Source organism: Mesoplodon bidens (assembly GCF_964165515.1).
Source record: "Mesoplodon bidens genome assembly, chromosome: 14".
Lineage (NCBI taxonomy): Eukaryota > Metazoa > Chordata > Mammalia > Artiodactyla > Ziphiidae > Mesoplodon > Mesoplodon bidens.
The window spans coordinates 38,092,399-38,113,543 of NC_138170.1; the positions used below are offsets into that span (position 1 = coordinate 38,092,399).

Below are 21,145 nucleotides of genomic sequence, written 5' to 3' on the forward strand. Positions count from 1 at the left end.
TAGAGACAGAGAAGACAAATAGATTTATTTGCATCTGAAATCCAAATGTTTTCAGAACATTATAAATCAGTTATAATTCATTCCTAAGAATTATCTACTACTACATAAAGGAAAGATAAAACTGACCTAAAGTCAAAACAGAATATATAGCTCAAATCTCTTCAAATATAACAGCATTTGAATATTATGGATTGGTGGATAGATAGATAGAAGGATGGACAGATGGGTAAATATGTGATTAAAAAGTATGATAGGGCTTCCCTGGTGGCGCAGTGGTTGAGAGTCCGCCTGCCGATGCAGGGGACACGGGTTCGTGCCCCTATCCCGGAAGATCCCACATGCCGCGGAGCGGCTGGGCCCGCGAGCCATGGCCGCGGAGCCTGTGTGTCCGGAGCCTGTGCTCCGCAACGGGAGAGGCCACAGCAGTGAGAGGCCCGCGTACAGCAAAAAAAAAAAAAAAAAAAAAAAAGTATGATAAAATGTTAAGGGTAGAATATAAGCGACGGGTATACAAGTGTTCACTATAAAATTCTTTTGATTTTGCTGTATGTTTAAAATTTTTCATAATAATATGTTGAGAGGAAAAGTTGAATACAATATATCTTCCTTAAAAAAAATCCTTATGTATGCCTGATCTGTATTTTGATTAGCAGTTCATGGATGGTAGAACTAAACTGTGGAAAAAAAAAAAAGCTAGTTAAAAAGAATGATAATTTCATTGCAGTCCTAAGCCATATTTCCTTTATTCCTCTGTGAGTGAATGTCCATGCTATAAACAATGGAGGCTGAGTATACTTAATTTTGACTGATGTAATCAAACGAAACTTAGAACTAAGTTAATCTGACATTTTAGGGTAAGCATAATCATTGTTACTGCGCATGTGATTATGAGTTATATATAGTGGGGAGAGTATATCAACAAATGTAATTAGCATTGTTTTTATATGTTTGAAACATTTTTTGGAAAGTCCTCATTCCTTATCTTCAGAAGCAATGTGACAACTGGCCTGATAAGGTTTAACCCTTACACACACCCAAACAAACACCCTGACTCTCATATATAAAAAGCCAAGGCACCTCCACACACATACACACATGCACTCACACCTGCAGAGTGGAGGCTTTGCCTGCTTCTTCATCTGGCTCCCCACCCTCTCTCCTACCGTCACACATCCTCTGGTTCAATCTAGGAGACCTTGAATCAAGTGACTAAGGGTGTGTCCAAAATCTTCAGGCAACAGGATGACCAAGAAAAAAGTCTCTAGAAGGCTTTCCAAATGGATGTTGCTCAATAAACATTTAGTGAGTCCCAACTATAAGCCAAGCATTGGGGATACCATAATAAATATGGCATGGTCCCTGTCCTCAAGGAGTTTCCTAGTAGAGAGTTGAGGATACAAACAGACAAACATCATTTTATTATCACTTGCTGACAGCCAAAGCAGAGGGGAGCCATCAAGGAGCAGAGGAGGGACACATAATAGCTGTTGGTATTGTGGAGGAGGGTAAGGCCGTGGTACCAAAGAGAAAAAGAAGCTACCTCCTTCAACCTTAGAGAATTTTAAGAACTTATTTACTGAGTATTTACCAGGAGCCTGGAGCTGGGCTAAGCCTTTTATATAAGTTATTTCAATTCTCACCACAACCCTGTAAGATAGATGCTTTCCCCAGTTTTACAAGATGAAGAAACACATTCAGAAAAGTTAAATAATTTGTACAAGGCCACAGAACTAGTAAGAGGCAGATCAAAGACTCAAATCCAGGTAAAACTGACTCTCAAATCCATGCTCTTTCCATTATATTCTAGAAGGAGAGTATAGGGGAGACAGCAGTTGGGAATGATGGCTTAGGGTAGATAGAGAGTCTAAACATTTTGAAGTTAGTTATGATTCAATGAAACAATTTTGAAAGCTGTTTGTGAGGCAAGGGAGGGAGAAGGCTGTGGTATTGAAGAGAAAAAGAAGCTACTCCCTTCAAATTTAGAAAATTTTGAGAATTTATGTCGATTATATCTCAATAAAGCTGAAATTAAAAAAAAAAGAAATTTAACATTTACTGAGACCTCACCATGTGCCAGGCATTATATATGAAGTCAGAACATAAATTTACAGATGAAAATAATGACAAAGATTTACAGCTAGTAATATCTATGACTTAACTGATGTTGAATCTGGGTTGGGAATATAATCTCCAAATATAAGCTGTTCCTATGGAAAAATATTATCTATTTTAGGACAAGAAGTATAAAGCAAAGATCCACTGAGAGACCAGTATAGTGGAAAAAGCAATGAACATAGGCGTCTGAAGCTCTGGTTTGAGTTTTAACTCCACACAAGTTAGTCAAGGCAAGTCATCTGAAATTCTGCAATAAAAATTAAGTGCTGGTAATACCTCTATTTGACATCATACAAATAATCAAAGGGATTATTTTTGTGAAGGCACTTTGAAGACAATAAAAGCATCTTACAAATGTGATGCAACATAAAATAACAGTATCAACCTCCTAGGATCCTGCTAAGGATTATGTGAGATGTTTAAATGTTGGAAAGGGGAGTTGGAATGCAGAAGCTCTCAGTTAAGTGTTAACTATGATTAGTACTATGTAATTATTTACATAAAATACTGATGTAGGACATCAGGTGGTAGACATCATAAAGTTATCCTACACGTTTCTGCATGAACATTAAAAAGAAACAAAGAAAAACACTAAGCACTCTAAAAATCCCAGGTTCCTAGCAACCAGAGAGGTACCTTGTTGATGGGCCAGAATCGTGTTGGGTATGGACCCTGGAGCCAGACTACCCAAATTTTTGTCCTGGTTCTACCACTTAAGGTATTATCTGGTTCTGATTACGTATCTCTATGCCTCCGTTTCCTCATCTGTAAAACAAAGAAAAATAGTAGCTAGCCCACATACTTTTGAGGACATATATGGACAGTACTACCTGGCACATAGTACTACATAATGTTTGTAGTGGTAACGTTACCATTCCAAAAATCCTCAGATTAAATGGATTCAAAAAGATAAATGTGACAGATGAAAGGAGAGACAGCAACTTTCCAATGAAGTATGCTCTCAACAAAATGAGTAGAAAGTCAGATCTAGATTCTTATCTAGTTTACCATTTCCAGCAGTACAACCTATGATTTCAGTGGTCTCGGCTACAATGTAAGGAAAATAATACCTACCTTTGAGGTTATTGTAAGGATTCGATAATATATATAACACACTACCTGGCATACAAAAGGTGCTCAATAAATAATTTATTGTTGCTATTATTATTTTCCTATTTTGGCCATTATTGGCATAAAAATTTCCAAAAATTAGTTTAAGAACTGTAAAACAATGCCTTGAGACCAGTTGAAAATAGATTTTACAGAACTTCACTGTTCTCTACTTGTGTGCCTAGCACATCATCACTTTTCATACCACGCAATTTGAGAAGTATGTTAGAGCATGGGGTATTGTATTACAATTTGTTTGGGCCTCAATAAAAATTAGTCTGAAACAGAATTCAGGGAAAGGACGTGGGTGCTGTTTTTTACTTCACTTCGAAAAAGATTCATTTAAAACTTCTAAAATATTTATTGTGGCCTACAATGTGCAGGCACCTGTTAGCTAATCAAATACACTGTTCATATAAAATAATTAAAACTTGTATGTGTATTTCCAATATAATACTACTCATTTATAATATATACATTTAAGAATAATTTAAATCATCTAAATATGAAAATTTTTTTCTTTTAACATTTTCTTTATACAACTGAATCATATCAAGCAAGGGAAAACTACCCAGTATTAATTCCAGTTAAACGAATGTTCAAGAAAGCATCCCTTAGAGTCAGAATGTAAGTATGAAAGGTATAGCATTGACGGATAACCCTTAATAAATTCTCTCAGAGTAGCTGTCACAGTGCCTCCCATTCTGGAAAAGAAGTATAGACTTATCGAAAACTGCCAAAAAGAAAAAGTCTGAAGCTCAAACTACACTATTACTAGGTCTACGCCCATTCATGATAAAACATGAAAAAGATGTTAAAGTTTAATGTGAAACGTGTTATTTACCAAAAATAAAAATTCTATTTGTTTAATACTCTACACTTTTAAAGAACACACCTCATGTCCTCTCCCCCATTCCCACAATCGTAGTTTATTTAAATGTATTAATAAAACCAATGTAATTAAGACCAAACAGAGGTCCACGACTGGCATCTGTATTTTCGTTTTATTTTTTTCAAACAGAAAAAGGGTCTTGTAGACAGAGACTTCTTCCCCTGGGCAGAGGAAGATGGGAAGCGACGGCGGCCAGTAGGACAGGTCAAAGGCCTCTGGCATAACAGAGGGTGGGGGATAACAGAGTTATTCCGCACTAGGGTAGAAGCCTTGTGCCCAGGCTTTCTGACCACGAATGAGAATGGAAGCAGCTGGCTTTCATCGTGAAGGGGAAAATAAAATCACAGCTGAAACCTAGGAAGAATAGACCAAAGCCCTGCAAACCGTCGGCCCAGAGGCTCGCTGCGCAGCACGTCCTTGGGGCAGCCCAGACCTTCGCGGTCTCCCCGCCTCCCCCGTAGGGGCAGAAGCTCCGGGAGCTGAGCGGGTGAGGGGCGGACAAAGGCGCGGGGCGGGCAGCTTAGGCGAGGGAGGGGAAGATGCGGGGCAGGGACCTGGGGCGAGGCCGGGAGGCAGACGCTGGGGCTCCCTCAGCTGGTTCGCGGGCTGGACGGGCTTCGGGGACCTGGAGTAGGCACGGCTGGCGGGCTGCGGGTTGCGCGTGGGGGCGTTCGGAGGCACTTTGGGCGAGCTGGACCCCGGCCGCCAGGGGAGGAGGCCGCAGAGGGAACCCGCTAGCTGCCAGCGGTACCGCCTCTCGCCACACTTCCCGCCCCCAACCGGCACCCGAGCCCCCTCGGCGTCTCGCTCACCTCTACGCCGGGGCGGCCCTCGCTGCGCCTCCGTCACCTGCAGAGGCCGGTACCGCCCGCGCCATGAACCGGCAGCGGCGCCCTCACAAGCCACCCCCGCCCGCTAGCAGGCGACGGCAGGGTACCAGCTCCGCGGGGCGGGGGAGCGCGGGATCGAAGCCGCCAGCCAATCGTAGGCCAGCGCCTCTGCGGCGCAGCCAATGAACGACAAGCTCCTGCAGGGAGGGAGGGAGCCGAGGAGCTGCGGCGGCGACTGGCCGCTGCGCCTAGCCTTTGCCTTCCTCCTCCCCGGCCCCACCTCGCATTCACTCTAGTCGCAGTGCAGCGTGCCACCCTACCAGCGTCTTGTTTCTTAGCAACCAGATGCCCCGAGCCAGAACTTACATGATCAACTCTGAGTCCAGAAGAAAGGGGAACGTAGGGGAGATAGAAGAACTCAGATAAAAAAATGGGTGAAATTGTTGGAGTCTTTGGTATACCTGCTTAGGTAGAATGGGAAAATTGCATGATCTGAGCGACATCAAAAGAATCTAGGGTGAAGCATTGTCTTCATCAGGAGGCATCTCTTGAAAAATGTAAATAGCTCTGGGTTACAGGTTGAGTTTTCATACATTAATATGTTCAGCAAGTGTGTTATTGTGGTGACTACTGCTGGGAACCTAGTCAGATGTATAAAGTTCAGTCTTGTAGAGTAAATGCTACATGTCAGTGTTCCTTTATTTATTTATTTATTTGCGGTACGCGGGCCTCTCACTGTTGTGGCCTCTCCCGCCGCGGAGCACAGGCTGCGGACGCGCAGGCTCAGCGGCCATGGCTCACGGGCCCAGCCGCTCCGCGACATGTGGGATCTAGCCCTGTTCCCTGCATCGGCAGGCGGACTCTCAACCACTGCACCACCAGGGAAGCCCAAACAGAAAGTTTTAAGTGACTTGTCCAAAGTCAAAGAGCAAACTCATTAGGTTCAACGGGTTCCTTCCTGAGGCCTTTTATGTGGAATGGGCAATCTCACTTAAGACTTCAATACACTTCCTGTCCTCACCCAGTTAAACCTTTTGTGATCATAAGATCATCTATCCCTCCCTTAGTTTTAGTACAGACTAAGTTGCTTTAATAAAGAGACCAAAAATACAGTCGCTTAAACAGGCCTCTGAAATGGCTGCTGGTGGCTCATTCTTACTTCCACACCCCACGGAAGGAGTGCGAGACAGGGTAAGGAATGCATGCCCAATACTTTTAAAGATATGATCCATAAGTCACATTCATCACTTCCACTTCTATCCCAGTGGCTACAACATAATCACAAGGGAGGAGGCTAGAAAAGGTAGAATCCACTTGAGCAGCTGTGTAGCCAATTAAAAGGTGGGAGTTCTACTTTTAAATTACAGGAGAGTGAATATTGGTGGCCAATTAGCAGTCTCTACACAATAGCCTGGTTTCTAGGATTATATGCTACCCAGACCTCTATTACTGACTTCACTAGAATCAATTTTTTAAAAAATTTTTATCTGTTTTTTTGCCATGCCACCCAGCTTGTGGGGATCTCAGTTCCCTGACTAGGGATTGAACCCATGCCCCCTGCAGTGGAGGCATGCAGTCCTAACCACTGGACCACCAGGGAATTCCCTGAAATATTTTTAACTACAGTGAAATGGGAAGCTAAAAAGGAACTGATTACTGCAAAAAACATAATCAAGGAAAAATGTTTATGGATAAAAGGCAATAAAAATAAATGCAAATATCTTTTGTACTCCAGCTGCCATCAAATATTACTGGAGAACATGATTTAAAATTAAACATGGGGCTTCCCTGGCGGCGCAGTGGTTGAGAGTCCGCCTGCCGATGCGGGGGACACGGGTTCGTGCCCCAGTTCGGGAAGATCCCACGTGCCGTGGAGCGGCTGGGCCCGTGCGCCATGGCTGCTGAGCCTGCGCGTCCAGAGCCTGTGCTCCACAACGGGAGAGGCCACAGTAGTGAGAAGCCCGCGTACTGCACAAAAAAAAAAAAAAAAAAATTAAACATGACTTTCTTCATGATAAGGCAAAGGGTTGTATAAAACAACAACAAAAACAAAATTAATGTGGAAAAGTAAAAGATAGGTATCTATAAGCACATTTCCTTCATCTGCCTTAAGACGTGAAAGAAATTAAAAAGGTATGTGTTGGAGGCCATGTTCATTTCCCAAAAATGTCTCCAATGGTTACTATATCCCAGCATAGAGCTTTTTTTTTTTTTCAACTACCAAAAAGTAGAGGCCCCTGTTCACAATACCCACTTAAATTGATATGCCACATGCTCAGCCTGCAAGTCCTCCATCTGTGTATGTATGTACAGATATATACATAGTCCACACATATGTTCTATGTGTGTGGCAGTTCTACGCTCAACATTGTAGAATCTTGACTGCTTACTCCTGAACAATAACTTTTCCCCTTGTCCATCAGTACCTGTGCTAGTAACAGGTAGAGATAATTTCCCACTCTTCTAATAGAATGCTACTAGAGAACATCTCTGTTCCAAGCGCACCATTCCACCTGATCCCCTGAGCAGGTCCTTAGTCCTTAAAGACAGCTCCTGATTCAAAACTGCATCTTGATAACATGGTTATTAAGAAGTACTTATCACCTTTAACAAGAGCCCTTATTATATGCTACGTACTTTGCTTAACACAGAGTATCCTTTAGACCTCTCAACGACTCAATAAAGTAGATATTATTTTGAACTTTATAAATATTACCAAGTTTCAGTTAGAAAACGTGTTAACCATTCATATCAAGAAATTAATTTTTGCTGGCTTTAAAAATTTTATTATTTCACATACAAATGGAAAAAGAGTAAAGCATTAAATGTTTAATCATTAATACAATGGTTAAGAAGCGGGGTTTTCCAATCAATTTATGAGTTTAGTTGCCTTATCATATATGGTTGAACATACATGGATGAATAGTTTTCAAAGAATTTCAAAGAATATTGCCATCGACTATAAAAAATACATAAAACTACACTATTATAAATGTATCTGACTTTCCTTTGATGAGCCAGAAGGCACTTAGGAATCTTCCTAAATCTTAAAGCAAAAGTTTCCAAATATCTGTCTTAATTTAAGGGCCTGTGAAGATCTCTGGCAAATGAGAAAAATAAGGTGAAATATACATGCTTGCTGGTTTATTAAGTTTACTAATAGAAATTATGCTTTATTTACTTTCTGGTATGAATATTGTTTCTTCATTCCTGGTTTCTCCTCATGTTCCATTGGGGATATTGAGATTCCCAGTTAATTTCAATGTAAGGATTAGTTTTTATAAAGTAAATGTTAGTTTTACAAAAAAGTCTCAAAGAAACAAAAACACAGATATATTGGATGTTCCACAATGTAAAATTTGAAATAGCTGTTTATGAGAGTCTGGAAATTGGAGGGAACTTCTACTTTTGGCATTGTGGTGGGCTACACATGAAACTCTCCTGCTGAACAAGTAAGACTCTGGCTGGGAAACACACATTAACACACTACTGATCTCATATGAAGTAGGGGGAGAGGCAAAATCCATCAAAACTGGTGGAAACTGCAGGCAGAAGACAGGGGTATGAGTGTCCCGAGAGGTGGATGCCCATAGCAACTTAGCTGTGAGGATTCTGAGCTTTGGCTCAGAAGTAGAGTGAGTGTGCGGGGAAATTAACTATCCCCTACAGTTACTCAAGACCTTCAAGGAAGGACTGAAATGGTCCCAAAATAATGATGCCTCTATTATACCAGCAGAGGCAAAAGTGAATCCTCTGCAGTCAAGCCTTACCCAGTTTTGGCCTGTGGAATTTACAGATTAACAAGCAGTGAACTCATAAAGGGCACCATAAATGTGAAGAGGTCAGATACTATGTGTGAGAGTCAGCACAAGCAATAAGCATTTTAACTTCCAAGGACTGCAGATATTTGAGTTCTTGTAGACGTTAACATAGCATACTTAAATAAAGGGCATAATAAATGATCAATAATAAATAGGCACTGATGAAAGAAATTACAGATGATACAAATAGATGGAGAGATGTACCATGTTCTTGGATTGGAAGAATCAACATTGTGAAAATGACTCTACTACCCAAAGCAATCTACAGATTCAATGCAATCCCTATCAAACTACCACTGGCATTTTTCACAGAACTAGAGCAAAAAATTTCACAATTTGTATGGAATCACAAAAGACCCCGAATAGCCAAAGCAATCTTGAGAACGAAAAATGGAGCTGGAGGACTCAGGCTCCCTGACTTCAGACTATACTACAAAGCTACAGTAATCAAGACAGTATGGTACTGGCACAAAAACAGAAAGATAGATCAATGGAACAGGATAGAAAGCCCAGAGATAAACCCACGGACATATGGTCACCTTATCTTTGATAAAGGAGGCAGGAATGTACAGTGGAGAAAGGACAGTCTCTTCAATAAGTGGTGCTGGGAAAACTGGATAGGGACATGTAAAAGTACGAGATTAGATCACTCCCTAACACCATACACAAAAATAAGCTCAAAATGGATTAAAGACCTAAATGTAAGGCCAGACACTATCAAACTCTTAGAGGAAAACATAGGCAGAACACTCTATGACATAAATCACAGCAAGATCCTTTTTGACCCACCTCCTAGAGAAATGGAAATAAAGACAAAAATAAACACATGGGACCTAATGAAACTTAAAAGCTTTTGCACAGCAAAGGAAACCATAAACAAGACCAAAAGACAACCCTCAGAATGGGAGAAAATATTTGCAAATGAAGCAACTGACAAAGGATTAATCTCCAAAATTTATAAGCCGCTCATGCAGCTCAATAGCAAAAAAACAAACAAGCCAATCCAAAAATGGGCAGAAGACTTAAATAGGCATTTCTCCAAAGAAGATATACAGACTGCCAACAAACACATGAAAGAATGCTCAACATCATGAATCATTAGAGAAATGCAAATCAAAACTACAATGAGATATCATCTCACACCAGTCAGAATGGCCATCATCAAAAATTCTAGAAACAATAAATGCTGGAGAGGGTGTGGAGAAAAGGGAACACTCTTGCACTGCTGGTGGGAATGTGAATTGGTACAGCCACTATGGAGAACAGTATGGAGGTTCCTTAAAAAACTACAAATAGAACTACCATATGACCCAGCAATCCCACTACTAGGCATATACCCTGAGAAAACCATAATTCAAAAAGAGACATGTACCAAAATGTTCATTGCATCTCTATTCACAATAGCCTGGAGCTGGAAACAACTAAGTGTCCATCATCGGATGAATGGGTAAAGAAGATGTGGCACATATATACAATGGAATATTACTCAGCCATAAAAAGAAATGAAACTGAGCTATTTGTAATGAGGTGGATAGACCTAGAGTCTGTCATACAGAGTGAAGTAAGTCAGAAAGAGAAAGACAAATACCGTATGCTAACACATATATATGGAATTTAAGAAAAAAAATGTCATGAAGAACCTAGGGGTAAAACAGGAATAAAGACACAGACTTACTTGAGAATGGACTTGAGAATATGGGGAGGGGGAAGGGTAAGCTGTGACAAAGCGAAAGAGAGGCATGGACATATATACAGTACCAAACGTAAGGTAGATAGATAGTGGGAAGCAGCCGTATAGCACAGGGAGATCAGCTCGGTGCTTTGTGACCGCCTGGAGGGGTGGGATAGGGAGGGTGGGAGGGAGGGAGACGCAAGAGGGAAGGGATGGGGGAACAGATGTATATGTATGACTGATTCACTTTGTTATAAAGTAGAAACTAAAAAAAAAAAAAGAAAAAAAAAAGAGTCATGTATCACAATGTTCATTGTAGCTCTATTTACAATAGCCAGGACATGGAAGCAGCCTAAATTTCTGTCGAGAGATGAATGGATAAAGAAGATCTGGCACATATACACAATGGAATATTACTCAGCCATAAAAAGGAATGAAACTGAGTTATTTGTAGTGAGGTGGGTGGACCTAGAGACTGTCACACAGAGTGAAGTAAGTCAGAAAGCGAAAAACAAATACCGTATGTTAACACATATATATAGAATCTAAAAAAAAAAAAGGTCATGAAGAACCTAGGGGCAAGATGGGAATAAAGACGCAGACCTACTAGAGAATGGACTTGAGAATACGGGGAGGGGGAAGGGTAAGCTGGGACAAAGTGAGAGAGTGGCATGGACATATATACACTACCAAATGTAAAATAGACAGCTAGTGGGAAGCAGCCGCATAGCACAGGGAGATCAGCTCGGTGCTTTGTGACCACCTAGAGGGGTGGGATAGGGAGGGTTGGAGGGAGGTAGACGCAAAAAAAAAAAAAAAAAAAAAAAAAAAAACTTACTATTTTATAAAAGTTAGAAGCAAAATGAAATTTATACCATATCATTTATATAAAATTTAAAAGTTATACAAAATAAATGTTATTATATGGTTTTTCAAAGAAATGTATCAAAAATTTGGTAGATGGCTTGGAAGGATAAACATTAAATATAGTAGAGAGTGGGGAGTATGGTATTGCAGGCAGGAGATGAAGAAAAACTATTAAGGTAAAATGAAGTAGAACAAAAGTGTAGGTTTTCTAGACCAATGATACTGCTGTCATTAATAAAGAGTATAATCAAAGATTGAGTCAATGCTGAGCACATGAAATCCTTAAAAAAAGAAACGATTTATAAGAGGAGAGAAACACAGTTAAGTTAGACTAAAACATTTCTTCATTAAATGTGAAAAACTATCCATAGGGCATAATAGAGTAAGTACCCCATAGGATTTGTGAGTTAGCTGTCTTCAAAAGAAACAGTTCATTCTCCCAAATAAGATAAGCTAAATTAAAACAACATACAATATGAAAGGACACTTAAAGGCAATGCTTAAAAAACAAAATTTCCTTGTGTTGAATAATCCACTGCATTTTTCTAGGCTGTTCTGGTATTCAGCAAAATAATTTTAAATTACATTTTGGGCAAAGTTATAAGTACAAGTGAACTAATTTTAATTTTTGATTATGTGTGAATCTGAAATTTTACATTGATATAAATACCTTGTGACATTTTAATAGGATGTAAGAAGTTTAAATATACATGGAAAAAATTACAAATAAGTAGTTGTCATAATCTCTTACTTTTGACTGTGCTTCATATTTTAAAAAAAGCATTCTCATATGAGGCAGATGTAGTAGCTATCTCCAATGTTATCAATGAGGAAACTGAAAAATAATCTTACAGTAAGTGAGTAGTGGTGTCCAGACTAGAATCTAGGTCTCCCAAAACCTAGATTTGAGGCCTTATTTTTATTTAACTCACCTTCTAGATAATTTTTATATAAATGTAAATTTAATATTTTCTTTAAATCACAAGGAAATAGAGCAGACACACTGGTTTGCAGTAGTTAATATACACAATGATATGAAGAAAAATACAGACTTTTACATTAATTGCAATCCTGAAAAAAGAGTTAACAGTTTGTCTTCAAAAAATGTCAATCAAGTTTAATATATTTTTATTTGTCCAGTAAAAGTAACTTCACAATCTATTAAAAATAAAATTTTAACTGCATTTAATATAATTCTTTTTTCTACTAAAGAAAGCACAAGATAAAGGACAGCAGTATTCAAGTAAATATATAATTATGACACACTGATAGACTAAATCAAGTACCTAAATGAAATGTTAAAACATGAAAATTTATAGTCCTCTTACCTTTTCCTTTCTACACTGATAAACTACAATCAGAAAAAAATTTTAAATGAAACCTGTTTTCTTGTTGTAACTTGTGATTTATTATTTTACTTAATTGCAAGTGTTTTAGTTTCAGTTAGTAATTTCTGTAAAGTAGCAGTACTTAAATAAGTTCCTAAAAATAACAATATTAGAGCCTTAAACATTACATTTAGTCATCTAAAAAAGGTTACAAAATTTCTCTGCTTATTCTAGTCCTAAATTCCTTTTCTAGATTCTTAATAGAAAAGGAATTTTCAGACACAAATAGTTACCAGTCAGATAATATACATTGCAATTTAGCATTCTTAACCAAAAACAAACAAACAAAACAAAACCAAAACACCCTAAGAAAAGTCAGTTTTTTTCTTTTTTTGGTCATGCCATGCAGGCATGTGGGATCTTAGTTTCCCGACCACCAGGGATGGAACCCGTGCCCTCTGCATTGGAAGCTTGGAGTCTTAACCACTGGACCACCAGGGATGTCCCAAGTCAAATTATTTTTGTCATTCATTCTGTACTATACTCTTTTCTCTATACATCTTTAATAGCAATCACAAGTACTATCTTAAAGACCCACCTTTTCTAATCTAAATAGCGCCGACTCAACATTTCACCTCTACTTCACTTCTAGTATTCAATTTAGATGTCTCAATGCCAAATTTAATAATTTATCAAAAATTGTTTCAATAACAAAATTTCCATAAATTACTTTCTAACAAACAAAGCAGAACCTCTAATTGTAGAACACAAATGGAAAATAATATATAAGTAACTCAATCTCCTTAACTTGAAGGTTTGAAGAACCGGGTGTTAGAAAAACATGCCTAAGATAAACAGATTTTACTATCTTATTACTTTTTCTGCATGGGGTCAACATTTGTATTTTAAATGATATATTACTTATTATATTGTCTCAAAAGAGAGATTCCCAAGAAGCCTTTAGTAAAATTCTATGTTGATTATACACATACTTGGTTCCTAATGTTTTAGTTTGAACTGTTCTAGAATTACTTACTTGTTGAACATAAAGTCTGTAAGAAGAAAGATAAAAATACTAAATCAAAATCTTTATCAAATAATTCCAAGTTTTCAACAATATATGTAAATGTATTATTGTACCCTGTATTCCTGATAGTATTATTTTTGTAGTATGATCACAGCAAGTACATGAATTTTCCAGTTTTGTGGGGGAATATTCAGTGTTCTGAAATTTAACTAGATTTAAAATCATTATTAAACAAAAAACAAGTCAAATAGCACTATCATATTCTAAATGGCAATTCAGCATTGTATTTATAGTCTCAGTAGTAAAAACCAAACCTAAAAGAAATGTGTACCCAATGTGACACACTCTCAATGTTTAAAGAACAGCCTGAATATGGAATTTTAAAAAGTTAATTAGGTAGAAGCAGAGAATCTATGAAAAGATTTAAAATCGTTGCTGCTAGAACTGAGTTGGAAACTCAAAGGACTTGAGTCTTGGCTGGAGGAAAACAAAGTAAATCTTTCATATATGTATTCTGATTCACCCAGGATGAAAACTAATCATACTGTAAAGGGAGATGATCCTCTGAAGAAATGGAAATAATCTGTAAGAAAGATAAATTATAGCCTCTTTATTAGCAGGGAAAACTATTAGGGCTATATGTCACTCTGGAACCATTTCCTTCACAATGCTTCTAGTGACTTTTCGAAGATAAATTTTTAAAAAATACAATAAAAGATAAAAGTATCAATTGTCGGTGGGTGAAAACATATTACTACTGCCTAAAGCAAACCCAATACTGGATGTAATACACATCAGAATATTTTTATTATTCTGTTTGTAGAAAAATTAGCCTTTTTGCCTGTTCTGATATTTATATGCTGTCACTCAACTTTTGAGGATTCCAAGTCAATTAATCTAGAATTTTAAAATGCATTAGTGATTCCTACTGTAGCAAACTGTGTATTCTATAGTTCGTGAATCTTATTCTTTCAATAAACACAGGATTTTAAATAAGATGAAAATGATAGTCTCCATAATCTTAAAATCTAGGTAAAACAAATATCCTCATGGTCCAATAACAACTCGTAAAATGTAACCAGGTCACTAGACCAACATACTAGTGTACAACTTTAATAATTTCTAGCAGCAAAACATCTGGAATAGCCATTAACAAATGTTTTCATTGGATTGAAGAATAATTTCTTTGTAAGAAGAAATTTTTTAAAAGTACTCTGAAGTATATAGTTCAGCTGCAGGTAAACATGAAAGTTATCAAAGATCTTGTTTATCTCCATTTTTCCCAGTGGAATCAAGTGCAACTGGAACCTTATTAGTTTCAACAAAAACAGATTCAAAGGCAGCTTCCTGTTCATCCAAAGAATCAGCAGCTGTTGCTCCTTTAATTAGTGTTGTGTTGGTAAAAGACTGTTGCTGCTTGCAAATTTTACTGGATTCCACTGTTTTTCTACCTCTTCTTTTACCAAGAATTTTGACATAATTAGCAGGTATAAGTCCTGTTGTTTGACCATCAAGACTGGCCAGAAGCCAACCACGCACTCTGGGTTGCTGTTCTGATGGAAGAAAAGACAGCCTTGTAATTATCACATACTTTGAGGGTCCAACAGAATATTGATTATAAAATGTTAAGTAAAATCTCTGTTACACTTACATAATAAGTACATAAACAAATAGTGTACATGAATATTAAAAAAATCAAGATGAGTAGGTTTAATTCTAGGATCCCTTCTTATAACTTACACTTTTAATTTTATATTTACTAAATATTTTTTCAGCCTTGAAGAACATGAAGTTTACATCGGTTGGTGCATTCATAGAGTAAAAAGATTCAGTTCTATCAAAAGATGAAAATTAACATCAATGTCTTTCATATTTTAAATTGAAATTTAAGGAATGAATATCTCATTACTTCTCAATAGGATAAATTAGGGGTAAGTATAGAAAATAAATATATACATTTACATAAGGCAGCTTTCTTTATATATTTTTGGCTGAAATATAAAATTCATTCCATATGATTGTGATGTATAATCCTGAAGGGCAGTGAATGTTAATTTTAATCCAAGGTGGGCAAAAATTGAAGACCTCAGTTACCTATAGCCACATAACAAAAAGTTAAAGGCAATACTCTAAGCTTAAAGTAGGAAAGATTATTTAAATATTCAATTTTGTATTTTGATATTCTCCCACCTATTTTATCCATGTCTTTAAAAACCTGTTTAACTGTTAAGTTTTAGTTCAACACTGTAATTTAGGCACAATATGACATTTTCATGTTTAATACTACTCTATGATAAAAAAAAAAGTTAAATTTATCATGTCTGTGACTGATTTTGTTCTAAATGCCCACACATATTTTACTTGAGCAATGGAGGAAAGCAACAAAGCAAAGCCAAAGTGTTAAATGGCACTATTAGTTGAAGAATAATCTGAGATATAAAATTTTTCTGGAATATTATAATTTAGTTGAAAGAAACCACATTTGATCTTTATTCTTTAATTAGATTTATAAAAACTATTATCTGTATTTTCCTCTAACAATAAATCTTAAAAAGAAATAATTCTTTTGAAATCTAAAATAGTAAGTTACTATTTTCACCAGAAGAGAAACATGAATATAATACCTAAAAGCCAGGATTTTTGAAAAGTTACATTTTATTTTATTATTTATTTAAAAAATTTTCTTGGAAGCCTAGGTTTTGTGTGTGAAGAGATGAGGCAGAGATTTAGCAAATTTGATCCAAAATTTTCAATTATTTACACATTAAACTAATGATCTGAACATTGAAGGTATTTTTCCCTTATGTAAAGAGTGACTAACACCAATAAAAGGCTAAAGTTTCCACTAATAGGTCACATGGAAATCAGCCAAAGTGGTTAAAAATACAGGTTCTGAAGTCAGATAAACCTAGGTTCATAGTCCAGCTCCTACACACTGGACAATTTTCTCATTCTGTCTCACTTTCCTCATGTGTAAACCAGGAACAGGATAATAACAGTACTCACTTTACAGCATTATTATAAGGTTTAAATGAAATATGTAAAGTACAGTGACTAGTACATTTTTTTTTCCTTTTTTTTGGCCGCCCCATGGCTTGCGGGATCTTAGTTCCCCAACCAGGGATTGAACCTGGGCCCTTGGCAGTGAGAGCGTGGAGTCCTAACCACTGGACTGCCAGGGAATTCCCCCTAGTACATATTAAGCAGTCTATAAATGACAGCTGTTATTATTGTTACTAGTATCTTTACCAACAAAATATGACTTTTTGTAGCAAACCTGAATCTCCACAAATACACAAAAAATCTTTTTTTTGTAAATCCACAAAAATTCTGATCATTACTGGGGAAAGGTGGAGGAAAAGACCGTTTTGTCTGGAGCCATTAAAAACTATTAGTGACCTCGTCTGAAAATTAACCTGAATGCCTATAAATTTCTTGCTGAGGTTCTTTAATACATCATGACAGTAATTCCTCAATATTCATGTTGAAGTTTCTAAGGTAAACATTATTCAAGTAAAAAAGAAAGCAATACTAGTCCCAGAAATAAAAGACCAACAGAGATGCTTAGATGATGCTAGACAATTACTTTGGTTTATTAGATTTGTTCCACTTAGCACTTACCTCATGTTTTTGGGTGGTGATTAAAAGTGTTTTGAGTTTAGAAGAAATTATATAAACAAAATCTTTCCTTATCTCAGTGAAATATTATTGGAACAACTCTGTTGGGACATTTTTCTCCCACTCCCCCAGATTTAGAAGGTCTACATTGACAAACAGAAACCCTAGTAACTACTTCTGAGTTAACTAACAGTGACCAAGATCCTTTAATGCAGTTTTTAATATTACATTTACAAATTCTAAAAATGCACAGATAATTCCAATTTATTCATGTTTTGTTACCTTTGAGAGCTAAGTTTAGCATGTCACCAGCACGGAAAGAAATTTCTTCTTCGGATACAGCAACAAAATCATATTCTGCTCTAGCGACTACATGGTCATCCTCACCACTTGCCCAGTTGGTATTGTCTATAAACCAAATTAAGAATTAAGATTAGGTTAGTAAAACTTAAAAAAAAAGAAAAAAGATATTTCAGGGGCTATGTTTTGCAAACTGTATAAACTTATTTGCCAAGAGAAAAGTTCCCCCCAAAGTAAATTCCACAATTAACACTACGTAAAATCAACAATATGTTCATTACGATACCTATTATAAACTTTTTCCTATTCTTTAAGCTCTAAATTCTAGTTCCCTTACTTTAAGCCAGGGGTCAGCAATTTTTTTGTAGAGTAAAAAGATTTTTGATAGTAAATATTTTAGGCTTTGCAGGCCATGAGGCAAAATTGAACATGTTGTGTAGTTTCTTATATAAAGAGAGAAAAAAATTTTCCATAAATTTAATGAAAAATTCAAAATATAACAACTGAATTCTTTTTTTGTAATATAGGTCTACTACAAAGAATGGAATCTTTTTGGGATAGGATAGTATTTCACTTAATTTGGGGTTCAAAGGTAGTGTTTTCTATCATCAATATCAATTGCAAATATTCATCTGTTAATGCTAATTTGTAATGAGATTTGAGGTATTTCATTTTGAAAATGTTTTTTCACATAGATATGTATTGCCAAATTCTGATATCAATACATTGAACATGTGGTTTTAATTGAGCATATTCATCCTAAGAAGATGAATAGAGTAGAATTCTGTTAAATTCCTTCGATATTAACCTTTTAACATGTCCTTACATTAGATATTAATCACTTCCAAATGAAGACTAAATGGAAACTCCTCAATGGCAGTTAAATGGATTTTGAAATATGGACATTTCCTTCGCACTTGCATGGAGGTCCAAAACACTTCTGAATTGTAGTTTGAGCTTGAAAAGTCTATCTGCTGCAAACTTATGTGGGAAAGGAAATCTTATTTCTTTAACTTTTGACAACCTGGGTGGGGAATATATAAAGCAGTGTGACATTACTTGTGATTCAAACAATATTAGTTGTTGTCAAAATAACTTCACTCCAATGTAACTTTCACAATATAATTGCTATTCTGCCTTATAGTTTTAGGTTGAATGCATTAAGAAGATTACCAAATCTGCAGCAAAAGCTGATTTCCAAAGCCATTAAACATTTTCTAAGAGTGGCTGATGGTGGTTCCTGTTTTTCAGAAAAATTTCAGTCTCGGCCTTGATCTCTCAAAAAGAGTAATAAAACGTAACCACTGACTGCTCAGCCATCTAACTGCTGTGTGGTAGGGCAAGTCAGGATCTTCAGCTTCTACTTCTGACAAAAATTCACAGAACTGACAATAGTTATGTCCACAAGGGTGACTGAAGTTCACCTTTGACATTACTAATTCAGTAACACATGATAAATTCAAATATTTTCTGCAATGTACCTGCTGATGAAGAATACAATGAATAACTATAGGCTTTAAAAACCTTATATTTTCAAAACTCTGTAAATTTTGTCCAACTAAGCCTTTTTCTGTTCCACACAAATTTTTACCACCATCAGTCACAACACATCTTTGCAGATTAGTGTTTTTTTCCAAATTCTTTGAAAATATTCAGCCACTTCAAATTCAACACTGACTCTTCCAATAAACCACTGAGCAGTAACAATATCTATTGGGTCATCATGAGCCAAGTAAATCCATTTGAACTCATCTGCCTTGTTTTAAAATGACTATTAAAATGATGTTTCAAATACTCTTTAAGATAAACTGTTCTCCCTGAAAGGTTAACAGTCTTAAACAAGTTTACTTTCTCTGACACATTTCCTTGACTGTTGCAATAACCACTGGTAAACAGATTTCCTTGCTAATCTGACAAGTGAGCCTCTCAGAAACTTATTTTGGTTGCAGGCTCATTTTTTCTTCTTTTGCTTATTTATTTGTTTATGGCTGCGTTGAGTCTTCGTTGCTGCGTGTGTGCTTTCTCTAGTTGCGGTGAGCAGGGGCTATTCTTTGTTGCAGTGCACAGGCTTCTCATTGCGGTGGCTGCTCTTGACCCCTTTTGGGTAAGGAAATTCTGCTATGATGAGCTATTCCATTTTAAATTTTCTAATTTTTCTGACTGTTGACTTCCTGTGAGTTGGGAATATTGTGATGAGTGCTCAGTCTGGTAATGTTGATGTACTGGGTTGGCCAAAGAGTTTGGTTTTTTCTGTAAGATGGCTCTAGTAGTGCTTAGTTGTCTTTAACTTCATTTAAAACAATTTTGTTAGACTGTTTTGTGACAGCTGTTATATCAGAAAAAAAAACATCAAAATTGGTGAATTTTTGTGTAGCCATTTTAATATTGAGGATGGAAGGAAAAAAGCAACATTTTCAGCATATTATGCTTTATTATTTCAAGAAAGGTAAAAACACAACTGAAGTGCAAAAAAAGATTTGTGCAGTGTATGGAGAAGGTGCTGTGACTGATCGAACATGTCACAAGTGGTTTGCGAAGTTTCGTGCTGGAGATTTCTCGTTGGATGATGCTCCACGGTCGGGTAGACCAGTTGAAGTTGATACCCATCAAACTGAGACATTAATTGAGAACAATCAATGTTACACCACGTGGGAGATAGCTGACATACTCAAAATACCCAAAGCAAAGGCTGAAAATCATTTGCACCAGCTTGGTTATGTTAATCGCTTTGATGTTCGGGTTCCATGTAAGTTAAGTGAAAAAAACCTTCTTGACCATATTTCCACATGTGATTCTCTACTTAAACGTAATGAAAATGTTCCGTTTTTAAAACAAATTATGATAGGTGATGAAAAGTGGATACTGTACAATAATGTGGAACAGAAGAGATCGTGGGGCATGTGAAATGAACCACCACCAAAGGCTGGTCTTCATCCAAAGAAGGTGATGTTGGGACCTCTCTGGTGGCATGGTGGTTAAGACTCCACACTCCCAATGCAGGGGGCCCGGGTTTGATCCCTGGTCAGGGAACTAGATCCCACATGCATGCCACAACTAAGAGTTCACATGCCACAACTAAGGACCCCATGTGCTGCAACTAAGGGGTGGGTGAGCCGCAACTAAGGAGCCCGTGAGCTGCAACTAAGAGCCGGTGCAACCAAATAAAAATAAATAAACAAATATTAAAAAAAGAAAAAAAAAACAAAGAAAGTGATGTTGTGCATAAGGTGGGATTGGAAGGGAGTCCTCTATTATGAGCTCCTTGAGGAAAACCAAACGATTAATTCCAAGAAGTACTGCTCCCAATTAGACCAACTGAAAGCAGCACTCTATGAAAATCGTCCGGAATTAGTCAACAGAAAACACATAATCATCCATCAGGATAATGCAAGACCACATGTTTCTTTGATGGCCAGGCAAAAGCTGTTAGAGCTTGGCTGGGAAGTTCTGATTTATCCACGGTATTCACCAGACATGGCACCTTCATTCAGATTTCCATTTATTTCAGTCTCCACAAAATTCTCTAAATGGAAAAAATTTCAATTCCCTGGCAGACTGTAAAAGG

The 21,145-nt window shown here is 37.0% G+C and overlaps 2 protein-coding genes across 3 annotated transcripts in view; both read right to left on the bottom strand.

Moving 5' to 3' along the window:
- Nucleotides 1-5,044, bottom strand: part of SANBR (SANT and BTB domain regulator of CSR) — a 68,220-nt gene extending 63,176 nt beyond the window's left edge. For both annotated transcript variants that reach the window (XM_081254623.1, XM_081254622.1), the window contains exon 1: nucleotides 4,930-5,044. The gene's annotated coding sequence lies outside the window, so the exon portion shown is untranslated. The remainder of the gene's footprint in view (nucleotides 1-4,929) is intronic.
- Nucleotides 5,045-11,446: 6,402 nt separating this feature from the next.
- PEX13 (peroxisomal biogenesis factor 13) overlaps nucleotides 11,447-21,145 on the bottom strand; it is a 37,283-nt gene continuing 27,584 nt past the window's right edge. The window contains exons 3-4 of the mRNA XM_081254741.1: nucleotides 17,563-17,688; nucleotides 11,447-15,215 (exon numbers count right to left, since the gene is read on the bottom strand). Coding sequence (XP_081110867.1) covers nucleotides 14,917-15,215; nucleotides 17,563-17,688 — 425 coding nt within the window. The 3' untranslated portion in view covers nucleotides 11,447-14,916. The remainder of the gene's footprint in view (nucleotides 15,216-17,562; nucleotides 17,689-21,145) is intronic.